Raw genomic sequence first — 17,714 nt, 5'->3', positions numbered from 1 at the left:
TAGCTGGTAATGTCCATCTTATTGCCTTTAGAACTTTACATACACACACAAACAAACACACACAAACACAAACACACACACAGAAAATACTAACACTGTCCTGTACACAAAAACACACGAGCACAAACAAAACTGGTTCATTATAAACAACAGTTTAAGGTAAATGTTATACTAGTCTTCTATCGATACTATTTAATGGAACAAATATTAATGGTTAGTACAATTAGAATCGAAATCTATAGAAGTATCCGATATATCAGCTAAAAAGACAGCACCACAAATGCATAAATTCGAAACCGAATCACAGTGTCACTTGAGTCCCACGATGACCTGCTGACCACTGTCAAGTGACGCTAGCTAAAACTTTATGGCCGTAACGCAAGGTCCTCAGGGATCGAAAAGACTTTCAGGGAAAAGTACCAGGAAAAAGAAGAGGAATAGATAGGAAGACAACATAAACGAATGCATGAGCCTGCCATTGAAAGAGATTCTTGTAAAAAACAAATATATATATATATATGAATGGAGAAAGACGTGCAACAGATCATGCGTGGTGCCTCAACGGTCCAACAGACTAAGATATAGGTGACAGTGACACTTATTGTAAAATATTGCCAAAGGCCCTGGAGTAATAGATAAACGTAGAATTTTTATTTGTGACAAGCAGGCCCTTAGCTGATTGAGATATTGACCCTTCTTAAGCCCAGATATTATATGTCTGTGCTTTTGGAATGCCTAGAAGGTGAAACTGAGAAATATTTAAGCAGTTTATAGCCTGTCTATATAGGTTATAGATTGTGAAATAATACATCTTTAAATAATTATTTTGCATAACAAAAACTTTCATAATAAAAACTTATTCACTCGGACAATGTTTTTGTCGAAAAAAAAAAGAGGGGGGGGGCGCAGGACGTAAGCTGTAGCTTATATAGTATATAGTGGATCCTTCACTGATGTCTATATAAAAGGCAAAGTACCGGGTACTTCTAACACAGGGCGTGAAACAATTGGATGTGAGCAAAGTACTTTTGCCTTTCTTTTTTTAAAACTTCTCATAGACTAACAGAGCACGGTGTTCTATATTTGGAAAGACACAAATAAAGATCGACAACTGGGTAGGGGAGCTAATCGATCAATTCAATATTTAGATGGCTATTGATACAAGGGTAATGATATAAGCAGATGAAACAGAACGAAATAAAGAGAAATCGAGTGATTCATAGGTCAGGGCATAGGTCATTAGAGATAGAGATATGTGTCTAGAGATGAAGATGGTGAGGTCAATAAACAAAGCATAACTCGATTACTGAAATTGTGTTTAAATCCAAGTGTCCCTCTCTTTTGAGAAGAGTTCAAACCTAAAGAACAAATAAGGCTTCTATCATCTGTGTTCTGCTATTCTAGTAGAAAGTAGGGATGAGTAATGAAGAATTTTTTAGATAGTTACACTTGCAATACTTTATGTTATGTCCCAAAACATCACTTGCCTATGTAAATCAATCTGGTAACCTTCAATGTAAGCAAGGAGCTGATGTTTTAAATCTATTCTGTTTCTCAGGCCGGCGTTAAACGATGGTGTCATGTAGTTAGATTAACAAACCAGGCATCCATTTGAGGCTCGAAATCTCAGTCTTCACCAAGATTCGAATCGAGATCCCTCGTTTTGGAAGCCAAGTTCTAGCTCTAAGCCGTCTACAGTCTGAATTTTGGTATTGTAACTTTCCAAATTTCACTCCATAGACTTGGAACTCATTAATTTCCTGTCCGTCAAAACATGCCATAGACTTGCGAATCCTTAACGCTTTCTCTCCTAACTGACGATAACAACGTTGATTCCACTAGAATGTGGTAAATAATTACGGAGAGAAAGAGTTAATTTCCTCTTTCAAAACAGTTGAGAAACGACTATATCTTGGAACAAGCTGAGTTTTTAAACTTGTTTATTGTTGTTTTTTTTTATATAGAAATAACTGAGCTTCATTTTTGTATTAACAATTTTTTATTTCTTTTCAGACCATCTAACTCAGCGTGCCCTTTGCACGTGTTGACGGCATATTGGACGACACCCCCATTGTGGCCACGCCGTTTACTCTGTGAGAATAAATCATTCTCTTTCAGTCTTAGCCGGGGATGCTGGGTCACACTCTCAGTCACTGCCCTGACCTATTTCGCCATCATGGACGTGTTCTTGTTTGCGCGGTACCGAGTGACGGACTTGGCCCAAGACTCCAAGGCTGGCCACCCGGGCGAAAAGTACAGCCCTTTCACTCATCTGTCGGTCAAGGCCGTTCTGAGCGATCACGTCAGGCACTACGTCATGACGCCCTCGGCTGAGTACTTCAACGCGCTGACCGGATTCTCTTCCGTCTTCACGATGGTGACCCCAAACGTCATTTCCTTCGTCCACTTGGTGTGTGCCTTTATCGCGGGCAAGTTCATCTCCTCTGACAAACTCCACGACCGACAGCTCGGTGTTCTAATCTACTTCTTTCGGACGTGGCTGGACTCCTTCGACGGGACGGTGTTCCGGTCAAGGGAGGGCGTCCACCTGCAGTACAACTCCGTGTATTCCTCCATGGGCTACGTCATCGACGGACTCTTCGATACGCTGGGCGGCTGCTTCTTGACCGCTGGGATTATCTTCTACCTGTATAAGACATGCTCGCCGAACAAATACACGTCCACGCTGCCAGTATACTGTCACGAGAAAGCAGCATGCGATGGGATGACCAGCGGCCACACGGTGGTCAGCAAATTAGACTGTTCGAGCTACAGGCATCTGATAGTTCAAATCTTTGGTCTTGGTTTGTGTCTGGCTGTGACCGGAATCTGTTGGGACAGAGCTGTAAAAGACTTTACTGAAGTGTTTCAGACTGAGCTCACGAGTAAAGAACTCTCGGTATGATGTTAGCCTCATAAGTACATATAGACCCTAAGATAGAGAAAAACAAAGTTAGTTAAACCGAGACCTTTTGTTACAGAAGGCCTCAACCCCGACCTGCAACGTCCCTACCTGTGGGCAGTTTAGACCAATAGTTCGCTACCACGTCTTACAGACCTCAGACATTAGACCTCACACATCTGACCTTAAAATTTATACCTCAGACATTAGACCTGAGACATTAGACTTGAAACTTTAGACCTCAGACTTTGGAGCTCAGACATAAGACTTGAAACTTTAGACCTCAGACTTTGGATCTCAGACATGAGACTTCAGACAGTGAGCACACCACAAAAGAGTTACATTAAAAATCTTGTTGACATTTTCAAGACATATTTAAAGTGCAAGCTTATAAAATGTAACCATAAAAACCAATTTCATTTGAAATCAAAATTTTTGAAAACACGAAGACCAAAAAACAACAACACTACCTTGAAATGCGAATAATCTTAAATTCAATCAATACTAGCAAGGAGATCGATACTCTAGTAACATTAAGTACCTCGCAACAAACACAATAAAAACAAGACGCCAAAATCTCTGACGTTGCAAGTAGCATGGAAGATTAAAATCAATCAGGGTCATTCACGACAATTCAAAACTATAATAAAAGTGTCATTTAAAAAAAAAGAAACTTCTACATGATAAAATATTCGGTTTGTGGACCTGCTTTAGTTTCACGGGTTCGAATTTTTTCATTGACTTGCTATTTAATATTTTGATATCTTTAAAATGGCTTTATTGAATGCACAGTTTAGTAGTACTTATAACTGCTGGAAACAAAGTTGTAACAGTACTATAGATCAGTGATTCCCAAACTGTTTCTTTAACGAACACTTCGCATTCTTAGTATTTAGCGGAACCCTTTATTATATTTTAGAGAGATCAATTCACGTAGTGGCTTATAGCTAATTATTTCTGTAGTTCGTGGGACACCTATTCAGGCCTCGCGGAACACAGTTTGGGAAACACTGATATACATCAATGACGAAACATTAAAATTGACGAATATTTCCTTCTATGCAAGCTAGTGTTAAGAAAATTTGTATCCAAAATATTTACTTCAAAATAAGCATTTCAACTTTCCTGTGCGATAGCAAACAACCACACATATATTATTTATTACTAATTTAAAGAAATTTGTTTTTTTAAGCACAATAAATATTGTCTATGTTGTCTTTTGTCGTCTGTTACTCTCTTCGGCCTGCGACCTTCGCGCGAGCTTTCCAGTAGTTTAAACGTCTTTCAGAGACAATATGCTGTCTGCTGCTTTCTTCTATGCCAGTGAGAGTTAATTCCGGAAGGCACCTTAACATCATTTGACCCATAGATCGCAAGGTCTGAAATAGAAACTTTACTCCTGTTTACTTTTTCTCGCAAAAAGTGCCCCTCTCCCCTCAACGCAGACAATAGTTAGATGGAGTAAAATACCCAGGATACAAAAAAATCTGCTATGAATGAAATCATTTTTACTAACAATTATTTTACCGTTTCTAGAGTCTTCAGTTTGAACTGAGTCACGAGCCTAGTACGTTGGTCATCTTCTTCTTCTGGAGATTTCTAAGTGGACAAACAGTTATAACGTACACTCAGGTAGCCATTTATATGGACAAAGTCTTGGTAAGTACAACCCTTAAGTTTGTATATGTTGGGGGGGGGGAGGGGATCAGACGCGTTCACATGCCATTGGACACTTTGTTTTTGGATAGTGAATACTTAAAAAAAAAAGTTTCCCTTTCAGACCCCGTGGACTATAAAGGTCATCTGTTTCTGTTAACGAGGGGATCAACTAATACTAGTTACTCATTGGAGCTGTGTTGACTCAGGGGCGCCCTAAAGATCCCAGAAATAAAAATTCCAGTCTTCACCAGGATTCAAATCTTATCTTATCTTATATAATACAGACGTTACTTCAGAAAAGAAGATGATTACGTCCTACGCGTCATGCATTTAGTCATGCATATAAACTGTCACAGATGCCATTATAGATTTATTTGCTTATGTGTAAATAGAAATATAAACCCTTGACTGAGCCTCAGGAATTACCCCACAAATTTAGACCCTTGACAGCACCTCAGGTTTTACCCAAGACGTAATTATGATGTTGCAAATCTATTGGTTGATTTGAAAATAAATAAAGACATTTTTTAAAAAGAGTTAGCGCCAGAGAATTGACGAGGGAAAAAGAAGGCCAGTCGATGAAAGAATTCCATAGTAGATAGTCACGTTTCTAAGAGCTCTGATTTAAAGCCTTTGTAATGTTATTTATACGTGTTGATCTGTAACTTGTACATAAGCTGTACTTACGTTTTATATTTAAATAAAGTTCCAGAGTTGTGTTTTTTACAAAGAATCTTTTATTGTGAATCCTAGGCCGTCATTTATTCAACCATTTTAATTCAAGTAAAATCCCCGGCACCACAACACACATTGTGACATCGTGTGTGTTGTGACATAAACCAATGACTTAAATTCTGCCAAGTCACTGGCTTTCCTGGCTAGCTCAGGCAACCCATTCCATGCTCTAATAGCACTAGGGATATTTGTACAAATTTGTCCTAGCATATGATACGAGGTACATCCCTCTATTTTTGTGTCTTTCAGAGTATTTTATTAAATTTTGTTTTTGTATTTGAAGATTATGGTTCAGTGTTTTATGAATAATTGGTACTTTACTTTTGAGTCTTCTGTCCTGAAGGCTTTCTAAATTTAGTGATTATTTCTTTAACGAATACTTCGGACACTCCGGAAACCACCGCGCCTCCTAAACTTTTTGCAAAGCTTATTTCAACTCTTGTCTGTCACGGTAAAATCTTCCCATTCTGGGGTCAAGTTGAAACTGCTCAGTCGATGACAACACATGAAAGAATAGAAGAAATTAACTAATTAATTCAACAATGTCTGTCTGGTGAAACTTTTTTTATACAGACTAAGCTAATGATCTATAAGCCTTGCTTAGAGAATTTGGTCGTTCGATATAAATTTAAACAATAGAAATTTTAGACTATAAAACCTTCTATTTGTATAAGTAATTGTTTAGCTTAATGGTTAACGTGTCGACCTACAATGATGGAAGCTTGACTTCGAATTAAAAAAAAAAGCTCTTGAAAAAGCAACACTGAAACCTTCTCCCAGATTACCCCACCTCACCCCTCCTTTTTTTTTCAATAATTGGTCCAATAAAGTGATTGGACCATAGCGCACTGAACATTCGCTATACATGGAAGTAGCGCGAAACAACACAAATAATTAAAAACATTTCCAATCACATCATTGTTATTATTAAAAAATAAAATTCATGATTGATTCAAAATAATTGAATTCAATTTCGTTAAATATAAGCAAGTTATTTTTTTTTAAGTATTTTATTATTATTTTTTTTAACTTTTAGGAGTTTCTTCATTACATACCTTGGGTGATATTAACAGTCACAGTACCGCTATACGTCATCACGGTCATCCATGTCCAACAGGTAGGTATTTAGTAATTTAGCCTGGCCCAATCCTAACGAGGCCCGGGATAGTATAGACACAGACAATATAGGTCTGTGATTTACCGCACAGTAACATAAGGTAACATAAGGTGTTACAGCACGATTAGGTTTTTTGGCGCGAAAAAGTTTTTTTGTTTCTTACAAACGGAAAGTTTTTGCTTAGAGTTTAGAGGCTGACGTGACTATTACAACAAAACTAGGATTTTGGAAGGATCATCATCATCATCACCATTACTCCTTTGAGTTCCTCGTGGAAGATAGGGCCTCGACAAAAACACGTCAATCTCCACGGTCTCTTGCTAGCTTTTTGATGGTTTCCCAGCTCTTCCCGGTATTCTCTGCTTCTTCAAGTACACTGCGTCGCCATGTTCTTTTTGGTCTTCCTCTGCGTCTTGTTCCCTAGGGGTTCCACTCTAAGGCCTGCCTAGCTCTGTTGCTGGTATCTTTTCTAAGGGTGTGACCAATCCATCTCCACTTCCTCTCTAAGAGCTGCACTTCTATATTTTTCTGTCCACTCATCTCCCACAGTTTGGTGTTTTCTACTTTTGGAAGGATAATGAAAGTAAAAACACAAGACTTTTGGTAGCTCCAGATTAGAGCAAGGATTGGATTTAGTCTCTGAGGTAGAAGGTTAGATGGTACGACATTCGACGGTTCCCTTCATAACGTTTTAAACTTCTTATTCGACGTCGTTCATCAGCCTCGACTACCTTTATACTACAGTGATGCCCAACCTAATTCGACCTGCGGGCCATTTTAATTTCCGACACTCGAGTCGCTGGCCACATGACCGAAACGGTACAAATACGAAAAGAAATTGACCTGAAACAATGTTATTACAAACTCTGGATCTAGTACTTACATTAATTAATGGGATATTGGATGTTTAGTTTTTTACTCGTCGGAAATTTGCATTATTTCTCTACTACTAAAATGTGAGCAACATTGTCGCTAGCTTTACCAACGACTCATTTTCTTGTCTCTGTTTGGTAAATATTGCCATCGATCCTCTAATTTATGGGAGTATTTTAACAATATTTTTATTCGCCGCTCAAACCAAGTATGCAGTCGTATTTGGTTTATAATGCCGTTTTTATTATGTTGTTGTTTTTTTTTTAAACAGCCTTAGTTACTTAAGAAAACAATTATGCTGGCTTATAATCTTGTGCCACAACTTGTAAAGATCCGTTCACTTTTCCTGGTAGATTCTCATTCATAGTTACCTTTCATAAACACATAAATGGCGTGTGTGTGGGTTGGGAGATTTTTCTACACTTTGTTCTGACGATTCGGCGGGCCGGATAAAACCACGTCGCGGGCCGGATCTGGCCTGCGGGCCGTACTTTGGGCATTACTGCTTTATAGTGTTGGCCTTTCGACTGCTTTTTTTTTTTTTCTTATTTGAATGTTATCTCCGTTACGAATTGTCTGCACAAGACACAGGCGCCTAACAATGGTAAGCAAAACAAGATAACAAAGGGAGGCTATACGTGTTACTTACCATACATTATAGACTTGAAGTAAGCCTAAATCATTAGACGTTAACAAAGACTTTTAGAGCGTCGGTAAAGAAGTTTTAGAACGAAACATAATTCCGAGATGAAATAATCACATTTTTTTTTAAAGGAAACCTCAGAATTTGCGCTATTCAATTTTAGCTTTATCATCATAGGAAACCTTGGACCTTAGGCCTCTTTTCTTCGCCTCTTTTTTGGGCTTTATGTGCCTCTTTTATGGCCATCTTGCCTGTTTTGTGGGCTTTTTTATTTGTAAGTTCTCATAATTCACAAGTATTAAATCAAAAACAATTCAAAAGTGATTAACCTAAAAATATAATAATAGTAATAGAAATATTATTTAATATCAAAGACATACTACCTAACCATCCTAACCATTGAGCCCACTAGAGACAGAAAAATGATACAAGTATCCTCTCCCCCAGAACAATCAACACAATATCAAATAGCCCTGACCCCCAACACCCCATTTCCGGAATACTACCTAAGCCTTGTACAAGTATATGAAAATCAAACTAGATAATTCTCTACCAAAAATCCATTATTTTTCTAAATTTCAATTCTAAGTGATTAGGATCAAACACCTTATTATTGTGTAGAGCTTTGAGCCAGCTAGCCCAAACAAGATTCCTGTATTCGGAAACAATAATCAAGTTGAAATTTTGTACCATTTTATTTTTTAGTTTTGGCAGCTTGTTTAAAACAATAGACAAGTTAACATTTACATAGTTGCCACAGTTTGCTTCTAATAAGTCCCTTACAGTACTTCTAACTTTAAAGAATAATGGACATTCCAAATACATATGTTTCTCATTATCAGCATTTTCAAGATGGCATAATATACATTCACGGTCATTTGCTCGTTTTCTAACCATAGGGTTCATCCCAAAGATAAGTCTATAACTTATCTCTCTAGCTTTTGGTGGGATATTTTTGCTGTGTAGGTTTATGAATGTGTCCTTGCATTCTGTCACCCCAAGAACTCCCCCCCCCCACTTAATCCTATTCACTAGGCTTTCATGTAACAGCTTTTTGAGTGTTGTGTATGATTATTTGGTTTTTGTTGTATATTAAATGTTCATTACCAGGTAAAATTCTTGAAATAGATCTGTAAAATGGATGAGTGACTGTACCAAAATAGTGAGGAGTATCATTGTGTATTGGAAGAAGACTACTTAATCTTAAACCATAATAGTAAATTGTCAAGGGAAAGTTTGTTGGGTTCCTAACTACTTGACCTACAAATTTTGTCGGCGCTATTTTGTTCGCGCTATTTTGTCGGCGCTTTTTGTCGGCGCTATTTTGTTCGCGCTATTTAGTCGGCGCTATTTTGTCGGCGCTATTTTGTCCGCGCTATTTTGTTAGCGCTATTTTGACGGGGTACCCCAATTGACATATTGAGGAAGCTGGCTTCATATGGTAATCATGTGTTCTCAAACCTTGCAACATCCATTTGAATACAGCTAACCCAGGCCACTTCCATTGCGTCATGTGAGAGATAATTCTCAATGCTCAAGTTAATAAAAACAAAAACAACTCAGGAGCACAATGACGCATAATAGACTTAGCATGGCTTTAATGTCAGTGGAGTCACAAATACTAGACACAAGTATACTGTACCAATTTGAATGTAGGGCTATATATTTATTAAGTACATTATCTCATGTCATAATGTCGAATGTCAAAATGCAAGGGGCCCTCAATGAGGTCAATCCCATCGGGCCCCCAGATCTCTATAGCTACGCCCCTGGGTATGAAATAGCATTGTACAAAGATGCTAAAATGGAAGTCTGGAGAAAATTGTCTTTTTATAGTGGGAATGGGAATGAGCAGGACCCTAACCTAACTCTAACGGCTAGAGAAAAAGTGGATGCCCGGATGCCTGCATTTCCGGGAGCCTAAATATCCGGTGCATGAATTCGTAAATGGCCCACCCCTGCTCTGGCTACAAGCCACAAAAAATCGAATTATTTATAAATCTCTAATCCTTTTAATGCGAATTTTGTTTTAGATACATTCTGGACTAGTTTCCGTTTTCCTACAACATGTAAGGCCCATCATTACTGTCGAATCCTGGTGAAAACTGCGATTTTTAGTTTCGGGATCTTTAGGGCACCTCTGAGTCAACCCAGCACTGTTGGATACCTGACGTTAGTCAAGAAAAAACGTAAAGGCGGTTGGTCGTTGTACTGGCCACATGACACCCTCCTTAACCGTGGGCCACAGAAACAGTTGACTTTTATATAAACTACCCTAAAGATCGTAGGGGAACTTCCCTTTCATTTACTTTTATAGGCGATATTTCTTTGGAACGGGCACGTTTTTTTCGCATCTTCTCCTAGGTCTAGGTTTTCTCGGGGGAGGGGGGCAAGGTAAACAAAAATCCTTTTTTTTTTAAATTCATAAAGGATTAAGCGCAAAATAATCGCTCTATAAGGTGTATAAAAAAAGTAAGGGGTTTTTTTTTCTTACATTTTGAATAGATTTTTTATTCTCATTTTCGTTATGTATATATTTCTACTAAGTGGAGTTTGATAGCTCATTTTACAACTTCTTGGACTTTGATCACTCATAAGATTCATTCATGCGGCCTATACTCAAATCTACTTCAGGACTGCAGTAATCATACGGTGCGGTAATAAATCCACTGTTGTAAGTTGTAGCCATAACTAGACTTTGCGGCTAATAATATATGACCAAACCACAAGCAGACGTCAAAGTGACTGCAATGTGACCTATTTTTAAAAGCGCGGGAAAATCTATATACTTGTGACAATGGGGCTTAAAGTCCTTTTGATGTTATTTTAAACAATGTTGAGTCTTGATCATAAACATTTATATATATATATACATGGGAGCCCGCAGGATTTTTTTGCAATTGGGGGGGGGGGGGTGCAAGTTGCCACCTATAACTCAAAGTCGTAGCCTCAATTTTTTTTGTTACGGAGAACAGTAAAGAAAAGAACTGGTGCACCCATCGCCCGCCCCCCCCCCCCCCCCAATACCTGTGTAATATTAAGTGCACTGTAAATACTTGTTTCATAAAAAAGAAAAAAAAAAGTAATCATGTGAACTAACTATTTACCATACACGGTATTAATTTTATCCGTGCGGCCCAGGCGGCCGTGCCTTCCAACGGTCGATCAAACGAAAAACTGCAAACGTTGACTGTGGCTGCCGAAACTGTCAATAACTTGACTAATGAATGCTTCTCATCGCAATAGACAAAGCTGTCGATGAACGCTTATCGTGCAGTTTTGATATTGTTCTTTACGTTGCAGCTTTTGCATCGTTTTAGGATGCAGACAACAGAATTTGGGCTGAACATTATTATTGCTTGAAAAGATAGACGTAATGAAGAGACTAACGAATCAAGATAAAGAATGTAAAGCCTTGTTATGTAATAACTCCCAAAATCCAAACATGTGCATGTGTCAGTAAACTGCAAATTATCGTCAGAATCAGCAGCAATAAAAATGTTTTACATGTTTCGGATGTTCCTTCAGAGTTGAAGATAGTTTACTTCCTAGTACAAACCTCCCGCAGGACGACGGGGATGGGAGCGGGCAGGGTTTGAACCCGGGACCATCGATAGATCCAAGCGACAGCCCAGCGCGCAAACTGCAAGACCAGGCAGAAATACCCAGTACCAAGTTTTTCTGCCAGCAGTTTCGCCTTCCTGAAGATGCCATCTATGGAGTGTTCCTTAACATAGTCAAGTTTGTTTTTGAAAACGCCATTTATGTGACTGCTGGTGTGTAGTTAAGCGGCCACTGTGTTAAGTTGGATAGACTGCAACATCAGGGAAGCTGGTTCAAGAATGTAAAGCCTTGTTATGTAATAACTCCCAAAATCCAAACATGAGCATTTGTCAGTAAACTGCAAATTATCGGCAGCACCAGCTCAATAAAAATGTTTGTAAAATGTTTTACATGTTTCGGATGTTCCTTCAGAGCTGAAGATAGTTTACTTCCTAGTCCAAACCTCCCGCAGGACGCCGGGGGATGGGAGCGGGCGAAATGACGACTATTAAAAGACATAAAAAAAAAAAAAACATGAGAAGCAGCCATTGATTACACATAAGCAGTTTATCTGGTTTCACTTACAGCCGTTATTTTAAGGTACGCCAAACAGTAAAAGATCTCAAAGTTGTGACTTAAAGCGCGAATGGATTCATATTTCTCAGTCCATTATGTCTCAAACAAAAGAGGTACATTTATCATCGACGCTCTGGCTTGGGCTGTTCCAGAAGAAATACGTAAATACACACACTCTTTACTTTTCTTGAAAAGAACTGTCGAAAGACAACAGACAAGATTTCTCCCCCCCCCCCGAGACAAAAATAAATAAATAAACAACACAAAACATCTATCATACTCTATACCTTATAACTATGATTATGTGCAAATGAAAACAAATTGTGACGACTAAAGTGCTATAGAATATTTGACAGCCTTTTATAGTGCAAACAATAGCAAGCCTATAATAAAGCGGACAGGGTGGGACATGAACTACAGATTTGCGACAGATTTGCGACAGATTTGTCTATTCTAGTTTCTGAACGTAATAACATATCTGCACAGCTCTACTTCAATGGAAGCATGACTTGTTAGGCTGCTACTTAGCAGAAGTTAATTGATTTGAAAGCGTAACAAAATGGTGAAAATGTGGCTACTCAGAATTCAGAGGGGTGCACGTACACGGTCGGCCTTCAATTCCTGTTAAGTTGAGACTAGGTTACAACAAAATTAACTTATCTTAACAACTGTACTTCAGTCACCAGTGGAAGCGCTACTTGTTCACCCCTTGTTCACTTGTTCACCACTCGTTTACTTGTTTCCCGCTTGTTCATCACCTGTTCACCACTTGTCACCACTTATTCACTTGTTCACCACTTGTTCACCGCTTGCTCACCACTTGTTCACCGCTTGCTCACCACTTGTTCACTTGTTCACCACTTGTTCACCTCTTGTTTAACACTTGCTCACCACTTGTTCACCACTTGTTCACTTGTTCACCACTTGTTCACTTGTTCACCACTTGTTCAACACTTGGTCACCACTTGTTCACTTGCTCACCACTTGTTCACTTGCTCACCACTTGTTCACTTGCTCACCACTTGTTCACTTGTTCACCACTTGTTCACCACTTGTTCACCACTTGTTCAGTTTCAAGTTAAATTTTAATTGCTTTGACAGAGCACAAATAATTGCTAGAATCCACGGAGGTGCAGGTGCGCCCATTAACATATATAGGCATAGACAAACTAGGGTGTCGCCTAGGGCTACCGATTGAGGGGGGCCTCGCACAATACAATGAAATATTTTTTTTTAAGAAACAAAATGGCGAAACATGAATCAAATCTCAAGTATAGCTGTACTCTGTGTCTACTAGTACTAGTCTATCTTATCATGCTCTGGCTATAATTCAAAAAACAGAAATGGAAAAGTGGTTTGAGTGCTGGGACAAGTCCCAAAAAGCCCGTGGAGTCTGGAAGCGCATGAGGCGCCCTGACCGCACTTCCCCGTGGTGGAGGCTGTCCAGGCCTGAGCAAGCTATTATAGCACACTGTAGGACAGGCCACTGTCCTGTTGGCTCATATTTCTCGCGGCTATGGCCAAAATTTGATTTACGGTGCCACATGATGTCCTTATATATGTTCAGTTTAAGACTTTATAAATAGCCACATGTTATATTCATAATTATTTTAAACAAAATGTTGACAATAAAAACATCTGAAATATTTCTTAAGGAATTTTTTTTTTTAAAATGAAGATCAATCATCGTAACAAATTGTTTTTCTTAATTATAAACAAAATGTTTTGTTTTTTTTTTAAATTGCACTTCTAATTAATTTTCCTTTCTTTTTCAATTTTAGATTAAAGATCAACTTCTGTTATGACATTTCTAAGATGACATTTCATTAAGTTGACATTTACGACAACCAGCTGAGAACAAATAAATAAAAAAATCCCTGGAGTGGGTGTATACTGCAAAATAAATAAATAGATCAATCAGCATTAACCTTTGTCTCCCAGGCTATGAGCGACTTCCAAGCAAGCCGAGAAGGCAATCAACCTGTAACTTGAGAATGCGTGTTTGATTGACCCTTCTGTATCTTCATCCAATCTTGTAACGCTAGTTATGGATTTAGCATTTTTAATCTTCAGCAAACAGCCAAGTCATGTGATATCTTTGCTAACACCTTCTTTTTATGTTCAATGTTTTAAGATTGTATTGATCTATTTCAACAACTATTTTTAGTACTGTTGCTATTGCAACGAAAAATGTCTATCTTAAAGATCTTAACATTCTAATGTGTTTTTTTGTCTTGAAGCTTTGTAATTTGGTTTGTTTCGTTAAGTCAATAGATATCAAAGGTAGCCCATCTCATTTTTTAAAATTTCATTGGTCACAATACTAACAAGATGAGTGCTGGGTATTTCATGCCAATTACCGTTACGCCAATTCAGAGGCGTAGTGAGGGGGCGGGCGCATGATGGCCTGGGCGCCACGCAGCTTATATTTCTATGTGATGTTTATAAAAAATGGGGGGGGGGTCCCAAAAAAAAGTACATTTTCCGGGCGCACGTTTTGCTCAGGACGCCTCTGCCGTCAAGTTGGCGTAGACATGCAATTAATGTCTATGCAAATCAATTCTAGCAATCACGTAAGTCCAGCACAGAGAACATATGGAGCAGAAGCCTGCCTTTTCCGTCTGTTTTAGGTCATATTATTTTCGCGGTCTGTACTAGAGGTCTACAGTTGTCCATTTCGGAAGACAATTGTTGCTATGTGTCTTGAATCACATTAGACTGTATATTCTCAGCAGTGGCATGGGCGGAGCCATGGGCAAGTGTACACGTTGTATTAGGGCCAAGAATATTTGTACGATGGGCTGACGGTGACAAAAGATTTTCTTAGTCGCGCCCCCCCCCCTGATACACGGGGCCTGGGACGGTTCCTCACTCGCCAGCCGCCTCTGATATTCTATCAACTCATATTTGAAATTAGTCAGAGACTAATTCTCTTGATAAAGATGCGTCCTTTGATACTGTTCTGTCCAGATTTAGCAATCTACAATATCAAAAGTCTGTCATTTTGCATTTTGTGAGATTAGTTAATTCATTCTTATAACGCTTATATCGACTAACTCTGTCTGTCTATCTAGTCTGTCTGGTAAAAGGTTTGAAAAAGGTTTAAATATGATATTCTGCCACTTCCCATTCTCGGATCAAGTTGAAACTTTGCTAAATTATTCATGAATGGAAACATGAATCAATCAAAATATTAAACAATTAGACAACTGCTTATTGGTAATTGATTACTTTGCTTTATATCGAAATAAGTCTAATAGTCTAATGTATTGTACTTAGTGAGAGATGTGGACGTAGGCCTATATAATATACATATTTATTCTCTTTAATAAGTTTTACAAAGTACATTTTCCCACTTCGTATAATTATTCACAGTCGATGACTAAGACATGAATCAATCAAAAAAATTAGCCAATTAGTTAATCGATTAGTAGTAATTAATTAATTTTGTATAAGAAAAAAAAAGGGGGACTGAACCCTGCCATTTTGAGTTAAATGGCATTAACAAGTGATTTCCATACGTTCATAGCTTTTTTTAATTATTTGTTTTAGTATTCTCTTTTTTTTAAAATTATAACAACTTCTCTTTAATTGTTTATTATCACTCAGTTTAGTTGAAAGGAGGCTGTGGCGTGGCGTTCAAGCCTCTTGTATGTTGTAGGGCGACGTTTTCCGCAAAGTTGAGATCTGTAACAAATCTAGTTTTAGTTTAAGGCTGCAGTCGCCTTGGTCAGATAAATCGCCAACATTTAGATTTTTGGCTGATTCTTTTAAACCAAAAAAAGAAAATGAAGAAAAAAAAAAAGATTGGTCTTGGGAAGAACTATAATCTATAATTTCCTTTTCTTTTCTATTTTTTTTAAAGATTGCAAATCGTGTTGGAATATTCCAGTATAACCAAATAAAATCGATCAGCAATTTATTTTTCTTTTTGGATTGAAAAATTAAATTTTTTTTTTTCAAATTATTTATAATTACGTTCAATGCAATTATTTTAATTTATTCATGGAAATGGACAAACATGGTCACTCTGACCTGTTTGCTCACAGCGCCAATTAATGTAGTTTGTTGTTGATTTTTCTAAGGTGATTAGGTACAGAGTGATTGGAGTTACATGTCCTTCTTCCCACTCTGCCACTGGAAGCTCAAGTATTCTTGGCTCTAAACCAGATAATGATTTTGATGACAAAGTTATTAAATTTTCGATTTTGTGTTTGAGTGCGAATCAATAAAAGTAAGAGTTGGCAGACGGCGTCCTAAGTAGGCAAATTAATATGGATGATTTTTTTTTAAAAATTATTATGACCTTCCCATGTCCCTTAGTCTTTTGGACCGATGGGGTACCACTGTTGACCATCTTTCTTTTTGTCTTTTGACAGGATTAGAGTCTCTTTTATTGACCTGCTTGGGCCTATCCGTTCCTTGAGGATTTCTTCCAATGGCTTTTTAAATCTGCCTCTCCATTTCTGTAGCACTTTTACACACGGAAAGGTCTTTACGAGACCTGTGGATCTTATGGCTGATAGGGCTGTACAGAATTAGTTTGCGGGTTTTTTTTTGCAATGGTCAGAATGTCATCGCGGGGCCAGATTGAGTTTCGGATTTCCTCATTTGTGGTGCGGTATTTGTATGTGATTCCAAAGAGTCTTCTATAGCATCTTAACTCTTTCTCTCCGTAATTATTTACCACATTCTGGAGGAATCAACGTTGGTATCGTCAGTTAGGAGAGAAAGAGTTAATTCCATTGCTAGGATCCTCTTCTCTAGTTTTTCAGTTAGCGTCCAAGATTCGCAAGGATAATGTGGCCATGACCAAAGGAGCGCATCAATTTGATTTTTGTACCACATTTATTACAGCCATTAGGCAATGTAGAACCAAACTGAATCGTTTTGCTTCAGTATCTTTTGTTTAAGTCTTTGTAAAACTTAGGACTATTTTGTTTTGCGTAGTGATCGATCGATTCATTTTTTTTTCACTTACTTTGTGTCTTGATAATTATTATAAGTGCATTTATCTGTATTAATTTATTGGTACTGTATGTAAATGGTCTTGGAACCTCAAGTATTGTGTGGCTTGATTTTAACTGATTAAAAATGCTTATTAAACATGAGAGAGAAAACGAGAAAAAAAGAGCGGAAGAATAGAGAGAATTTATAACAATTTATTTATTTATATGTGTGTGTATACATTATCATAGTTATTGTAGAACGCGTTGTGTAAGAGTGCCTGTCACTTTCTCGCCTTGCTAACACTTCAAATATTTGCCCCAACTCCAACATGGTGTGTTTACAAATTTGTATGTTTACATATACTACATATCAAATTGTGACTCGTGTAGTTTAATAAAATATATACTTTCAGAAGTGAGTCTGGTACGAGGGCGTTAGAATCAGCGTTGATTTTGTTAAAATATTTTGTTACTTAAAACAAACTTTCATTTTTTAAGCAACATCATTTTTTAAAGTTTAAGAATTTCAGAATCAATCATAAAAACGACTTCGATTCCTTAAGATTAAAGAAAACTGCTTTCACGGGGCTACGAGACCCAGCTGATGTTTACATGTTCTCTACACATTCAGAACCACAGTTTGCCAAGTGCATATTTATCTGAATGGCCATCTTTCTTTCTGGCTTGAAACAGTGTAGTGGTCAGATTACAAACTTC

General features: G+C 37.8%; 1 protein-coding gene across 1 annotated transcript in view; it reads left to right on the top strand.

Annotated features, from left to right (window-relative positions):
- Positions 1 to 17,714, top strand: part of LOC106073537 (ceramide phosphoethanolamine synthase-like) — a 30,286-nt gene extending 12,572 nt beyond the window's left edge. The window contains exons 3-6 of the mRNA XM_056039693.1: positions 2,014 to 2,899; positions 4,439 to 4,561; positions 6,333 to 6,413; positions 13,830 to 17,714. Of these exons, the coding sequence (XP_055895668.1) occupies positions 2,014 to 2,899; positions 4,439 to 4,561; positions 6,333 to 6,413; positions 13,830 to 13,853 (1,114 nt within the window). The 3' untranslated portion in view covers positions 13,854 to 17,714. The remainder of the gene's footprint in view (positions 1 to 2,013; positions 2,900 to 4,438; positions 4,562 to 6,332; positions 6,414 to 13,829) is intronic.

This window comes from Biomphalaria glabrata, chromosome 8 (assembly GCF_947242115.1).
Source record: "Biomphalaria glabrata chromosome 8, xgBioGlab47.1, whole genome shotgun sequence".
Taxonomy (NCBI): Eukaryota; Metazoa; Mollusca; class Gastropoda; family Planorbidae; genus Biomphalaria; species Biomphalaria glabrata.
Note: the sequence above shows the minus strand (reverse complement) of the source record. Positions and strands in the feature narration are given on the sequence as shown.